This window comes from Chaetodon auriga, chromosome 2 (assembly GCF_051107435.1).
Source record: "Chaetodon auriga isolate fChaAug3 chromosome 2, fChaAug3.hap1, whole genome shotgun sequence".
In the NCBI taxonomy this organism is placed as follows: domain Eukaryota; kingdom Metazoa; phylum Chordata; class Actinopteri; order Chaetodontiformes; family Chaetodontidae; genus Chaetodon; species Chaetodon auriga.
The window spans coordinates 17,438,317-17,451,807 of record NC_135075.1 but is presented as its reverse complement, the minus strand read 5'-3'; the positions used below and the strand labels follow the sequence as shown (position 1 = coordinate 17,451,807).

The 13,491-nt window shown below is 38.8% G+C and overlaps 1 protein-coding gene across 1 annotated transcript; it reads left to right on the top strand.

Annotated features, from left to right (window-relative positions):
- Positions 1 to 7,235: 7,235 nt before the first annotated feature.
- Positions 7,236 to 13,379, top strand: srsf3a (serine and arginine rich splicing factor 3a). Its single transcript, XM_076759143.1, has 7 exons — positions 7,236 to 7,348; positions 8,075 to 8,130; positions 9,664 to 9,874; positions 9,994 to 10,128; positions 12,328 to 12,366; positions 12,467 to 12,553; positions 12,659 to 13,379. The coding sequence occupies exons 2-7, from the start codon at positions 8,124 to 8,126 to the stop codon at positions 12,684 to 12,686; spliced, it is 507 nt and encodes a 168-aa protein (XP_076615258.1). The 5' UTR covers positions 7,236 to 7,348; positions 8,075 to 8,123; the 3' UTR covers positions 12,687 to 13,379.
- Positions 13,380 to 13,491: the final 112 nt, after the last annotated feature.

Here is a 13,491-nt window from a genome sequence, read left to right as displayed (position 1 = left end):
AGTACAAGTAAATTCTGAATGTAAAACTACTCACTGTGCTGCTAAGGTTAAGTAGTAAAACCTGACCCTGGTTTTATTACTTTACCTTGTGTTATAATCTTGTTGGAATCTTTTCTTGTCATGTTGAGATGTAGTAATATATCATATTTTATGAGCTCTCGTTGTGCAAGTCAAATCTTAATCTGCAGTGAAAGTAGTACGGCTTTGTGTTGTAAAACATGTAATAATTTCCTGTCAAATGGAGACGCCTAACCTAACTTGTTACTGTAGCCTAATTAAGTTTTCACATGTGACCCATAACGCAGGTGGCATTAGACCTAGTATTAAGATACAAGTAAATATTAAAGTAAAAGTACTCATTGTGAAGGACAGTAAGTTGAGTCCCTGTCAATGTGTCAAATGGCAACTTAAAGCTATATGTACTGTAAACCTGGTCCAGGTAATTACTTCATGTTGTGTTAAGAAGAATAATGCATCATTTTTTTATGAGCTCTTTAAAAGTCAAGTGTTAATCTGTAAAGAAAGAGAACTACAGTTGCCAAGGGAATACAATGTAGTATAACATATAATAATTTAATCTGAAATGCAGTGGAAATATTCAAGAGGCATTATCTAAGAACTGGATTTAAATACAGCACCTGACTAAGTATGTTTGATTACAAAGTAACTAACTTGCTGTCCTTTGTGAGCCGTCACACAAGTTTGTCTTTAACCTGTATCACGTCACAGTTTCCTAAAAAGACACCTCCTGCTTTATTGTCTTACAGAACATAAGTAATGTAATGGACGCTGTTGTTAATGTATGAAATCTGATCAGAAAACATTGGACTTTGCCAGGTTTATATCCACCTAGCAGGTATGGAACATCTTAAAATCACCTGTTATGCTCTGAGGGTTGTTTCCATTTCATAGACATTTTCATTGTATCTGGTTAAATATAATCTGCTTAATCCATTAAATACACTGGCATGTTGTCAGTGCATGTCAGTGTAGTCATCACATGGAGTAAAGAATTCAAAAACACAAAAGAGAAAGACACGAGAGAGTGAGTGCAACGGATCAGAGGAGTTTAGAGTTGCATATTGTCCCAGCAGTGTGGAAAAGTCTGCCTAGGATTTGGCAAAATGTTAGTTTTTTGAAACTTGTTTTTAACCACAGTCAGTCAAAAATTTATATTGCAAATTACTCGCAGACCCACAGTGTGGTTGGTTGTGATCGGTATACGTGACCATCGGTTATATGCATGAAGTCACAAAAGGCTGTGTGTTTTATAGTAAAGGTTTTACTATAAATGAGGGACATGCTCAGATATGATGTTGACCATTATGCTGTGGATGAATCCAATATATCAGCTCTGGTTCTCAAAACTTTTCTTTGTATTTAACATGTTGAATAGCCAGTAAGAAGGCATTCAGCTTCCTCCTGTGGGCCGAATACAAATGAAGTCTTGTTTTCAATAAGTCCTGATACCATGAATATAAGATATCCAGTATAAAGCTAAAAATGTGAATTTCAATCCGCTTTTCTTATCTGCTTTTGTGTTTAAATAAGGAGCATTTTGTCAATGGCTACATACAGAGTTGATATACATCAGGGGGGTGTGCAACAGCAGCTGCTGAAATTCCCATAAAACTCATAAAAGCTTTTTATGGCTTTCCTTTTCTTCTTTTGTGGTCTGAGGATACTGCTATATTATTATGTCTATACAGGATGTTTGCAATACAGCATGTTTTATGGAGGCTGCTTATATTTCTGTTCATCTTTTTTTTTTTGCATTAAAATCTTTAAAAACTTTAAAAATGTCGCCGTCAGTTCTTGTTGTGAGTCTGTCTTTGACAATAAGTGAGCCAAGAACATGTGTTTATGTGAAACAGTAGAGGCTCTTCCTTATTGCTTGAACTGTGGAGTGCAGATAGTTAAAACTTTATTGCAGGTTTCTGGTGGGTGAATCCCACAGTCAGAGGTGGTGAGGACACTGTCTGACCACATTGCTGGCAGACAGCCAGGCAGCTATTGAAGGGAACATGATGATCCTGTTAATTATAAAGGTGACATAACACAAGTGAACCTGATTCTGCAAACCCACAGGGATGTTGTCAGCCGCCTGAGTAATCTTCTGAGCAATCAGTAATAGGAAGAAAGAAGGTTTCACACACTCTCGAATTGGTACATGTTATTCACATCAAAAGCAAACACTAGTGCGGAAAGAGAACAAGCGAGGCCTCGTGATCTAACAACGCCACCACCCACCTGAAGCTATTAACAATAAGTACACAGATCATTTTTTAAAAAGTTATCAAGGCAGTTGCCTCCAGCTCAGACAGAGATTTGCTTGTTTTCCCAAACCCTTGTCTGAACTGTGGTGTCCTAGTAGCGTTGTTGGCACTTCCCCCTCGTCTTGTATACTCAAGTGGAGGTCAAAAAAGAATTCAACTGACCTGAGCTGAACCGAAATGCATGAACAGATTTCTATATTGACACACGGCCTGTGAGGCTGTCTTCCTTCCTGAAACATCATGAACATCTTGTTTCTGTTGTGGTGAAAGCAGCAACCTGGTAGGAAACAGAATAATGACATGGTTCAAAGTTACGTGAATTGTTTGTAGCTGTTGTAAATCTAATAAACATATTTTTTTGTAGATTTATCACTCATATTTTGAGCTTTAGAGTCTCTCAGAGTTAGAAAGATTAACTCTGAAATGACCAAAAAGGTCCTAAATTCTTTGTTAAGACAAATCAATAAACAGTACGGCTTCTTGATAATTGGCCGACACATTTACTAAATATTGTAGGAAGAACTAAAATCTGACAAGTATTTGCGAGAATGTGCCTGTCTGAATGAGCGTCTTGGTGTAACCAGAAGCACGCGGGTGAGTTCATTCAGGGATACAGGCTGCACAGTCATCAGGAAGTGAAATAGAACAGAATGTGCTGTACTAATCTGATTGAAAAACACTGCCCTGAGTGGAGGCACGAAAAAAAAAAAAAAAAAAAAGATGTTTCATTTAAACGGCTAAAAGGAGAATCCTATGGCAGCAGGAGGATGTGTAGAAAGAAAACAAAGTGAGTTTAACTCTTCGTTTGGTGATAGAAAAGACGAGGGGGGAGGATAAGGTTAGAGAAACACTCGCTCTCACACAAACATGCATGCGACTAAAATAAAGCTGAGCAACATAATGCTCTTTGTTTGTGTTCTAGGCATCCGTGTTACGTACATGGGAGTAATCTCCTGAGTGATCCCTTTAATCCCTGAACTTTTGCCCCCCTGAAGCAAGAGTTCTTTACTGCTGTGTCTGCCAAGGACCCTAAATAGTAAATGATTCCTCTCTGCTGCTGCTGAAGACAAACAGAGATGAGCAGGAGGAATGTTTTGTTTTTCGTCTCAGCTTCTTTTTTAATCGTGTTTAATTTTCTCAGATAATCAGTTTTGATGACTGCTTTACAGTCTGTCTTCATATCATGATAATAATGATATGAAAGGTTGAAGTTTACTCAATGGATAGAGATGCAAAGGTAGTTTACTTAAGTTTAAGTCACAATTCAAACTTACAAAGGGAAACGACAGACTTGTATGCAGTGAAATGTAGTTAAAGTAAAGCAAAAATGTTCAATGTGCAAGCAGTGGCCCCTGTTACACTACCTTATCAAACATTACAATATTACATTATTACTAAGCGTAAGAAGCATTTTAATAGCTAATCCATGTGAAGCTCATTTCAAACTCTGAAAGCGCTGTTAGTAGTTTCATCTATCACAGTGCATGGTGTCTTTTCAGTAAACCATCTGTTATGTGCAGGTTTCAGATGAAGGCAGTGGGGGGGGGGAAGCATAACATATCCCACTGCAGTGCAAGTAGAAGAGTAGAAGAATGAAGTGGCAGGAAGTTTGAGTAGACAAGTAAAGTACACGTGCCTTAAAATTAGTACCATACCAAATAGGTGAAAGTACTTATCAGTAGTTGCATTCCACTGCGCACTGTGGTCCAACCACATATATTTGGAAAATTAGAACTAACAAAAAAGTTGGCAGAGGGGTTTTTTTTAGACAAAAAATGTCTGTATTCATTTATGAATATAACTTGCCTTTACGTCTAACTTTCATTGTTTTTCTGTTTTCCCCCTCACTGTTGTGTGTAGTCTCAGCAGTGGATTACACTCGTGCATGATGGGCACACAGTAAGAATAAAAGAGTGCAGGGCTTCCAGATGTGGCTCATTTTGTCCTGAAACTTAGATGTTTTGTCTCTCATATATTGTCAGTTTATACTCTGGTCCTAAAAGAAACATTATGTCATTTAGCTGCATTTTTCTAACAATTAAAACCACAATGTAAACATAACACTAATGTTGTGTTTGGAAACCCTCTTTAACAACGTGATCAACATCATGACTTTTCCTAATTTTACCAGCAAAGCTTCTGAACTGATGACATATTTCATAAGTCTGCTACAGAAAATGATGCCTTATTTCTGGTTGGGGTCTCAGAGACTCCAGCTGTAAAACATGGTGAAATACACTGGATTTTCACATGTTCTATATCTGTTGATGCTACATTTTTACGCAGCAATACCTTTAAAAAATCCTAAATAAATCCACTTCGATCTCTGCAGAGTGCTGTTTTTGTTATCCTGCCTGCACTGATATAAATTGGGTGGATGTATGCAATATAGTTCAACAGCGCCACAAACGTCATCATACAAAATAATAATTTAGTGGAAACAATGCCTCTCCAGAACAGTTTTCAACAAAAACTGAATATTATAAACTTGATGAAGGTAGGAATTATTGAAGATTGTTGTGTTAGGCCACTTTGCTTTTAGCTGGATGTACCTAATAATCTGGCAACTGAGTGCGTGTTCATGTATAGCCCATATAACACGTAAGACTTGATATATCTTTTTACTTGGTCCAATGCAAAGTTACCACTTCAATACTTTTCTATAAAGCAGGGTTTAAGGTGGTCAGGAAAACAAATATTTGAAGGGAGAAACTGGTTGAATTGTGCTTGTTTGGTTTTTATTACACATGCAGCAGGACTCCAAACAATGAGGAAGCAAAGCCAGCACCACCGAAAACACAAAAGCTGAAGCTGGAATTGAGACAATGTTGTTGTTCATGGGGTAGCTCCTCCACCAGACCTCTGCTAATGAGGGTTATTATTCTTCATACAATTAACAAGTACCAGATACAAGAAATTCTAGTAGGTCCACATGCAGTAGCAATTTCGTCTGTCCTGCCAGGGAATCATTAATCGAGTCATGTGTGAGTAAGCGCTTGATAACTAATTTGACTGCTCACAATGGCAGTCAGAGCCTTTTCCAAACACAATTAGGGAGTGACATCGTGGAACTGACAGTTGACTTTACAGATGAGGACACTTCAAAACAAAGTCAGTCATGGCTGACTCCAAGATGTGTTAGATTAAAGACTTTATTTAGGGCTAGTGTAGTAACATAACATGGTAATTAACAGGTGAGACAAGCAGATTTGCTGATTTCCATTTCCAGTATAGAACAAAGGAAGATTAAATACGCTTTTTCTATTTGTCTTATGTTTCGTTTTGCGAGTTGATGAGGGAGAGGTTAGATTCAGGGTCAGAGAGGTACAAAGACTTCTGTAACGCACACCTCTTCCCCTGCTCTGCACTGCCTCTTGAATGTGTCCCCATACAGGAAGTGTGCATACAGTGTCAAACCACCGACCTGAACCCTTACAAGGGGTCGTTTGTGGTGCTTTCCCCTGTTGAGCAATAACCCTTCTGCTCTCTTGATTTGCTTGCCTGCACAGTAATAAGTGCTTCCTGTCAACACGAAGCATTACAATTAAATGGCGCATCGTCTGCAAGCAACGCATTTGATGGAACATGATATCAATTTGGAAGTGAATTTTCACATCCACACTGCTGTTGTATTTCTTGCACATAATAACCGTGATTTGCAGTCAATCTCAATAATTCAAATCTCTTGAAAATAAGCCATTTTCTTATACCTCTGAGCAGCATTTGAAGAAGTACTCAGATTCTTTACTTAAGCAAAAGTAAAAATACTCATTTGAGATCCTAATGCCTATCCTCCAGCTGAATTTGCCTGAAGTATTAAAAGCGATTGTTTTGCAGAAAATCAGCCCCCTGTGACTGATGTGATGAATATTAATACTGAAGTTGAATAGTTTAACTTTATACACAAATCGGTAGTTTGATCCAGTGGTGTCAAGGCCCCACACAAAGGGTCACAAGATGCATCAAGGAAGTCATGAGATGATTAATGGGAGAGGAAAGAGATAAAAAACACAGTTCTGCTACTTGAACTTGGATTCATTTTTCAGACTTTTCTCTATTATAGAGTTTTACCTCTTAGGACCTCGAAACACTTTGATTACCACAGGCTTAATCTTAAAAAAATATTGTATTTAATATAATCTCAATTTATGTCTTTGTTGTTGTTGAACAATTGTATTTGTTTTTCATTTAGATATTATGTTACAGTAATAAAGGCATGTCGCCACTCTGTGCTTTAAGTCATTATATACGATATGAAGAGGTGGGAGAGAAGCCATATGTCCCTCTACAACGGAAATGTAGTATTTAGGTCCAGGCTGAAGGACACAGGAAGAGACGTTAGTAGAAAATCTTCATCCCTGAAACACAGACAAGCTTTGAAATGAAAATCATCAATGAGAAGAAAGACGAAATACTCAAATGTAGAGGACGGCATTTGCCAAGAAAGCAAAATTTCTACCTCTACAGTTATAACATATTGTAAAATTGCTTACTTGCACTAATGCAAAGTGTGTTACTGTGGCACTATCATCATATTCTATTTATTCGTGTTATGACCTCAACAGATTAGAGTGTAGTGAGCTGTTGGTTTCCTTGTTTTGCAGGAATATTTTACAGTTTTTACAGTCAGGTTAAATAAATCTTCAGTATAATTTTAAAAGATTGTTAGTGCAGTCCAAATGTAGTTACGTAGATTTACTACTTACAGACTTCAAACAACCTCGATCAGGAGTAGTTTTGTGCACCTTTTCTGAAGAATAAACTAAAGAAAACACGCTTGTTTAGAAACAAGCTCTCTGTGAAGCTTTTCCTCAAAGAATTTGAGGTTAAATCTGTCTGTTTTTACAAAGTACGTGGTGTATTGTGGCCGACTGTCCACTCCGGTGCGGTAGGTGGCGGTATGTGCATTTAACATTGGTTTGCGATCTGTCACTACACGCAAATAAGAAGAAAAGCTAACAGTTACGTCCGCAGTGCTACCGGTGCTGCTAACAACAAGTCAAGCTAGCAGTTGAGGCGGACGGCGTGCAATCTGCTGCTAATATTTTTGCCAATCTGCAGCTACAGAAAAGGTGAGATACATTTCTGCAACGCATTGGCCTGCTTGGTTCCTTTTACGCTTTATAACATTTTAACATGTAGCGTTAGTTAGTACGCTGGTGGACTCAGAAGTTAATGTTCAATTTAAGCATTTCGTCGTGATTCATGCTAAATGTGCTAGCTACTTTTAGCTAACATGGCGTTCATGTTTGCATGCCTGTGAAGGTGTTTGGGAATCCTGGCAACATAAATATGTAGTAGCTGAGTTAGACGGAAATGCTCCTGTTTGGTGCAGTGGTTGTGCAAATCATCCAGTTTGTGTCTCAAAGCAACAAAGAGCATGAATATAATGTCGAGAATAATCATGTCTGTCGCTGTCCCGCGCAAGCTAACGAAGTCTGGTTGCTTTTGGTTGCTAGCTAGCGGTAACTTGGTAATGCTCGACCAACGTTAACCGTAATACAGAATTATGCATGATGATTGAGTTTCAACTCTTGGTAATGTTTAATGTTATGACTTTAATGCCAGTAAGACCAATAACGTTATGTGTGGGCATGCGCAGCTCTGCAGATCTGCTGAGTTGAGGACAACGTTAGAGTCAGAGACAAGCTATCGATACCCAACACTGATTGTAGGCTGTCCTGCAAAGACGTCGACTCAGATAACAATAAATCGTAACAATAGTTGGCATTTGTTTTACACAGACGTCAATACGTCATCAGCAGCCTGTAACCGTTTGTGATTTTCTGTCCTTTCAGGCACATCTGATTGTAGGATTTCAATAAGAATATACTTGACCCTGGTGAAATGGGAGGTAAGTTATGATGACTTGTTACTACGGGGTTTCCCTCACGGGAGTTTCAGTGAAGGTAGTAAGCCAATGAGGTGTTGACACATCTTGTTTTCAACATCAGTACAGTTAATAGATGACATTTTCAACAGAAGTCACACTTGCTAAATACAAGGCATTCATTTCCTCTGTGAAACTGGGATGGCAGTTTTGGTTCATTTTGCTTACGAAAGCCTGATGCATCTCCTTGACAGTCCTGTCCTGGTTTCAATATCATGGATAAATGGGAGAACCGGTTAATTCAACTCAAAAACATAAATGAAAATCCAGTGCAAATACAACAACGGAAACATGCTGCAAATACAGAAACAATACAAAGTCTAAAATGCACAACCTTCAAAAACAAATCAAACAGAGAAATGCTCAAGGCAATGCAAGTTCTCCAGGTTTCTAGGAGGAGTGTGAAGTGGAACGGCTTTGACCTTTGACCTGAGAGACAGACCAGACAAGAGAGCGCTTGTTTTTGGTGCAGGAATAAAAGTGGAGTAAAGAGGTGACATACTTAAAAATAAAAGTTATGTATTCTTTTTTTTTGTTTTGTTTTGTTTTTTTTCTGTTTGGCTGTAGTGTTTTTCTTCCTGTTTCAAAGACAAACATTCTTTCGCTTTCGTCTGTGAGAGCTTTCCAGCAGTGGGTGGTCAGAGCCACTTTGTCTGCCCTGGCCAGCTTGACCTTTAGCTCATCCCTCTAATACTCAGTGTTTTTCAATATGTTCTGTCACAGTAGCTGTTGATGGCATAATGGACTCAGGCTCAAGGTACTGAACTAGCTCTTCGAATCCCTTGCCATCTTCCCCAGCGATTGGCAGCATATGGATCTCAATCGTACGTCACAATAACTGGTTCACGGTCTCAGGCCAGTGTGCAACACATGCACGCACGCCAATGAATGTACTGACGAACATGCGCGAGCAGTAAAACATATTCTCAGTTGTTAACTGAGAAACAGTTAACCATTGACGTCTCTAGTGTGAAACAGTGCCTCTGCTCTTTCCCCCTAAAGCTTAATGTGTCATTTCAAAGTGTGGTATTTTTTTGTGAGGCAGAGGGGGGAGGGGTTAATACGAGGTTGCCAACCTTTGCCGCAAAACACTGGGAAAACAAGCACGGATACAATCCACAGTGCAGTCTTTGAAGCATTTGTATAATTACTGCATGGCTTGCAGGTAGTGACTCACTTGAGTTAACATTACAAGTTAACACAGGAGACAAAGATGATAATGTCTTAGACATATTACAGCCATCAACACAAATTATGCAAGACATTCAAGACAAGTGTTCTGCAAGTGTTCATGAGAGAGTTCAGTTGTTGCCGTCACTGGATGCAGTGTAAGGGTACAAAGGGTCACAAAACTCTTGGTTCAGATCGTATCATGGTTTTGAGTCATTGTGAGGCATACTCAACATCTGTGGACACTCAGCTTACAATTGATGATGCAGAATAAGCAGTAAGGCAACATTCATCATGTCCTTCCACGTTTGTGTCTCTTTCTTTCAGATCCTGCTCTTCACAGAGACTGTCCCCTTGACTGCAAGGTTTACGTAGGGAATCTAGGAAACAATGGAAACAAGACAGAGTTAGAAAGAGCTTTTGGGTACTATGGTCCTTTAAGAAGTGTTTGGGTTGCTAGGAATCCCCCAGGCTTTGCTTTTGTTGAGTTTGAAGATCCCAGAGATGCATCTGATGCTGTGAGAGAACTGGATGGAAGGTAATTCCATCAGCACGTTTTTTCGTAGTTGTTGTTTTTTGTTTGTTTGTTTGTTTGTTTTATTGTTGGTTTGTTTATTTGTCGTCTGTTTTTTCACACTTGTGTTGCCTTTCGTTTAGAACCATGTGTGGCTGCCGCGTGCGTGTTGAGTTATCCACTGGAGAAAAGCGCTCTAGGAGCCGTGGCCCTCCTCCATCCTGGAATAGACGCCCTCGTGAAGATTTTAGGCGACGTAGTCCTCCGGTCAGACGCAGGTATGTATTTCCTACTTGAAGATTCATTTTATTGTTTTATTTACAGTCTCATTTGAAGTGTTTTTTTAAAGGCACAAATGACGAAGCAGATTTACATTTCCCACACACTGCAAGCATTAGTTTTTCACTCCTTCCAAACATTGGTTTGTTTGGCAAAGCCATTTATATCTTAACAACCATCCACACTGCAAAAAAAATCTCTTATATCTTTGAAACTCAAACCTATTAAACCTTTAGACCAAAGCAAAGTAGGAGGTAAAGTTTCTCAGTGGTCGTCACTATGGCCTAAATTTAATTGTTAGCAGGTCATGTTAGTAAAAAATAATAATTATTATTAGCTCACATACAGAGTGAGTTCATCTATAGATAATCTGTGGAACTGATTGCTTCTGGATTTGATATATTGGTATCACACCCTTTCCTTAATGTGCTCTAATCCTGCATTGACTGTTTTGAACAATCTTATTTCATCCCTTCAAAGGTACTTTTATCTGTGCCAATTTTGTTAGCCAAGTCTAAAGGCAGCTTATGTCAGCACAGACTATTTATGAACTCTCATAGTGGTATGCCTGTAAAAGACCAAGCTCTACCAGAGTGATATTGCTTTACGGGGACATCTTAAGATACACAGTTTAAACTCGTCCTCATCCATCAAACGTTTTTATAGGTAATTTCTAGAATTACTTTCTGCAGGTGTAATCTTTGTTTTCTTTCTGAGTTCAGTTGCCATCTATTAATAAAACTGAACCCCGTTGCAGAGTCACCACCACGCTTCTCACCATCTGAGTCAGTCAACTAGTCCTCTTTCAGCATCATGTGACTGCTGACCAGCGAGCCCCAATCAGCTTGGCTGGTGTTGTCACATGACCCAGGCGCATCGCCAGTCGTCAGGTTCCACCAACCTTTTGGTTCCTGAGCATGCAGTTCCCAGCATCCTCCTCTTCTTCCTCCAACCTTAACCCAATCGACAGCGGTCCACTTCACATTATCAACCAATCAGCGTCTTTACTCTTTCTATTCTCCACACAACTACTGTGTCAACGGGAACAGCCCTTGGCTTACATCCCTTCCCATCCTCCCCCCCAAAAAAGGCAGGGAAAATCTACAACTACCCCTTCCAACCAGCCACCAACCAACTTCATATCTCCAACATTTGCATCATGTGGCAAATCCTCTCTGCAATTCGAGCTCTCTCACCATCAGTCTGGCTTCCTTGCGTCATTTCTATCTTGTCCAAATCCCCCAAAATAGTAAGTTGCTTTTATCCTGCTCTTTGTAGTTTTTATGCTTAATCTAGCTTTCAAAGGTGCTTGACAGTTTTCCCTCAGCAGTTATGTAATTAAGAGAAATGTCAGCACAGAGCTGCAAAGATCTAAAGATCAAAAGTAGTGGTCAAGGAACCTTGCTGTCAGTCTTTAATTTTCATTTCCAAAAATATATTGGATGTTCACATTGTAATTGTACTGCTGAGTGCATTGTCATGGCTCGACATTAAGCCATTGAGTGATATCCATTGGGAAAAAATGTCTTTTGTTTTTAACCTTCAATACTATCATTTCCCATTTCCCTAAAAAAATATCCTTTCATGTCACAGTTAAACTTGCAATTAAAATATTATCAAGGCTGTTTTGCAGCAACTTTTAGAGCCGACACATGTAAGTTAGAAATGGTTTCACTTCAGTAACAAGACCTTTCAGTTGTTCACAATATGTCCTCCATCTAGGTTTCTTTGAGCTAAAAGTAAAGACAACCTCAGTCTCTGTTTCTGATCAGGTCCGCAGTATAAAGCAGTTTGCTTTGTGTAGATCATTGTGCAAAGGCTCTGTGCCTGCAGGATTTTACAGCAGCATTGCAGTAGACAGATTATCTTTGCCAACTTGTCATAATTAAGTCCTTGGTGTATGTCTCAGGCAAACCTTAATGTCGAGCCCTGATTTTGTTCCATTTTGTGAGATCTGGCTCCCATGATTGTTGCTCAGTGGAGAACGTTTCCTTTTCATTAGTTGATCTTGATGCAGTTCATGGATGCAGATGATCCTTCTATTAGCAGACAAGGAACTACGTGTAACCACGTTTCCACGTGTAACCCATGACTCTTTAAGGATCACGAATACCAAAGGTTGCTTTAGTGATAGGACGGCTTAAATTCTCTTTCCTGATGTTTTTGTTTAATTTTTTTTAACTTCACCCACACCATAGATCACCGAAGAGGAGGAGCCTCAGTCGCAGTCGCAGCCGGTAAGTTTGTAACAACTTTTTTTTGTTTAAACTGTGTTTGTCAATAATAAATAATAAAATCCATGTTTATTTATTGATTTATTTTGTTTTTGGTCACCAGGTCTCTTTCAAGAGACAGACGCAGATATCGGTCTCTCTCCAGAGACAAGAATCATAAGCGCTCAAGATCTTTCTCACGGTCTAGGAGGTAAGTTTAAGTTATCCTTGTTATCGTACTGTTATCTAAGACTTGATCTCATTGATGAAATGTTTGTCATTTTTATGCTTCTTCACTTGTTCGTTTATCTTGCAGTCGTTCCCTGTCTAACGGGAGGAAATAAAGATCTTAAGGATGGTTCATCGGCAGGATCCTGCTATGGTTGTGAAAATACAAATTTTTATAGTCATGTTCTTCTTTGTAGATTGTGTTTGCCAGCTAAAGACAACCTAAGGCTGGCCATGTAACATATTGTGTGATAGCATTCTGTTGAATTAATGACAAAGGACCTGAACTGTTTTTCTTCTTCTGTCGGTTCTCATGGCAGGATTTATCCGTTTTGCTAAAACATTATTTCTCTTTGAATTTACTCTATAAACATAAAACAAATTCTGTCCTTCTCTGCATGGTTTGAAATGGAATACTGAATTTAGTTTTACATTACCGTTCTATGCTGTTTTTCTTAACTGTTGAGCTACATTCACGTGATGTTTTTATTTGTTTTTGGTTTTTTTTTTGTTTTTTTATTCTTGGTTGACTCTTAAATTACTGGCAGTGGGTTACTGTGAGCTGCTTCGCCAGCATACTTTATACAAGTGACAGAAAGCAGACCGGCAACAAATGCTGTAGATGCTGGTGCTGTTATTTGCAGGCTAAACATGAAGCCTAAAACACCATCTTTAATTCTGTATTTTACTTATGTCACTTTTGCAAAAGAAGGCATTTAATCAACTTTGCTTGATTCTCTGAGAACTGGCAATTTGTGCTGATGCAGTTAAACAACTTGTTCAATAAATGTTTTTCCAAGGTGGCATTATGTCCTTGTTGCCCTTCTTTTTGTGCTTGAATAATTACATAAACCAGTTCAATTATCTAAAAACGCCAAGTGTAAAGAAAATATGGAAGTTAAGCTTGATTCAATTCAGGAA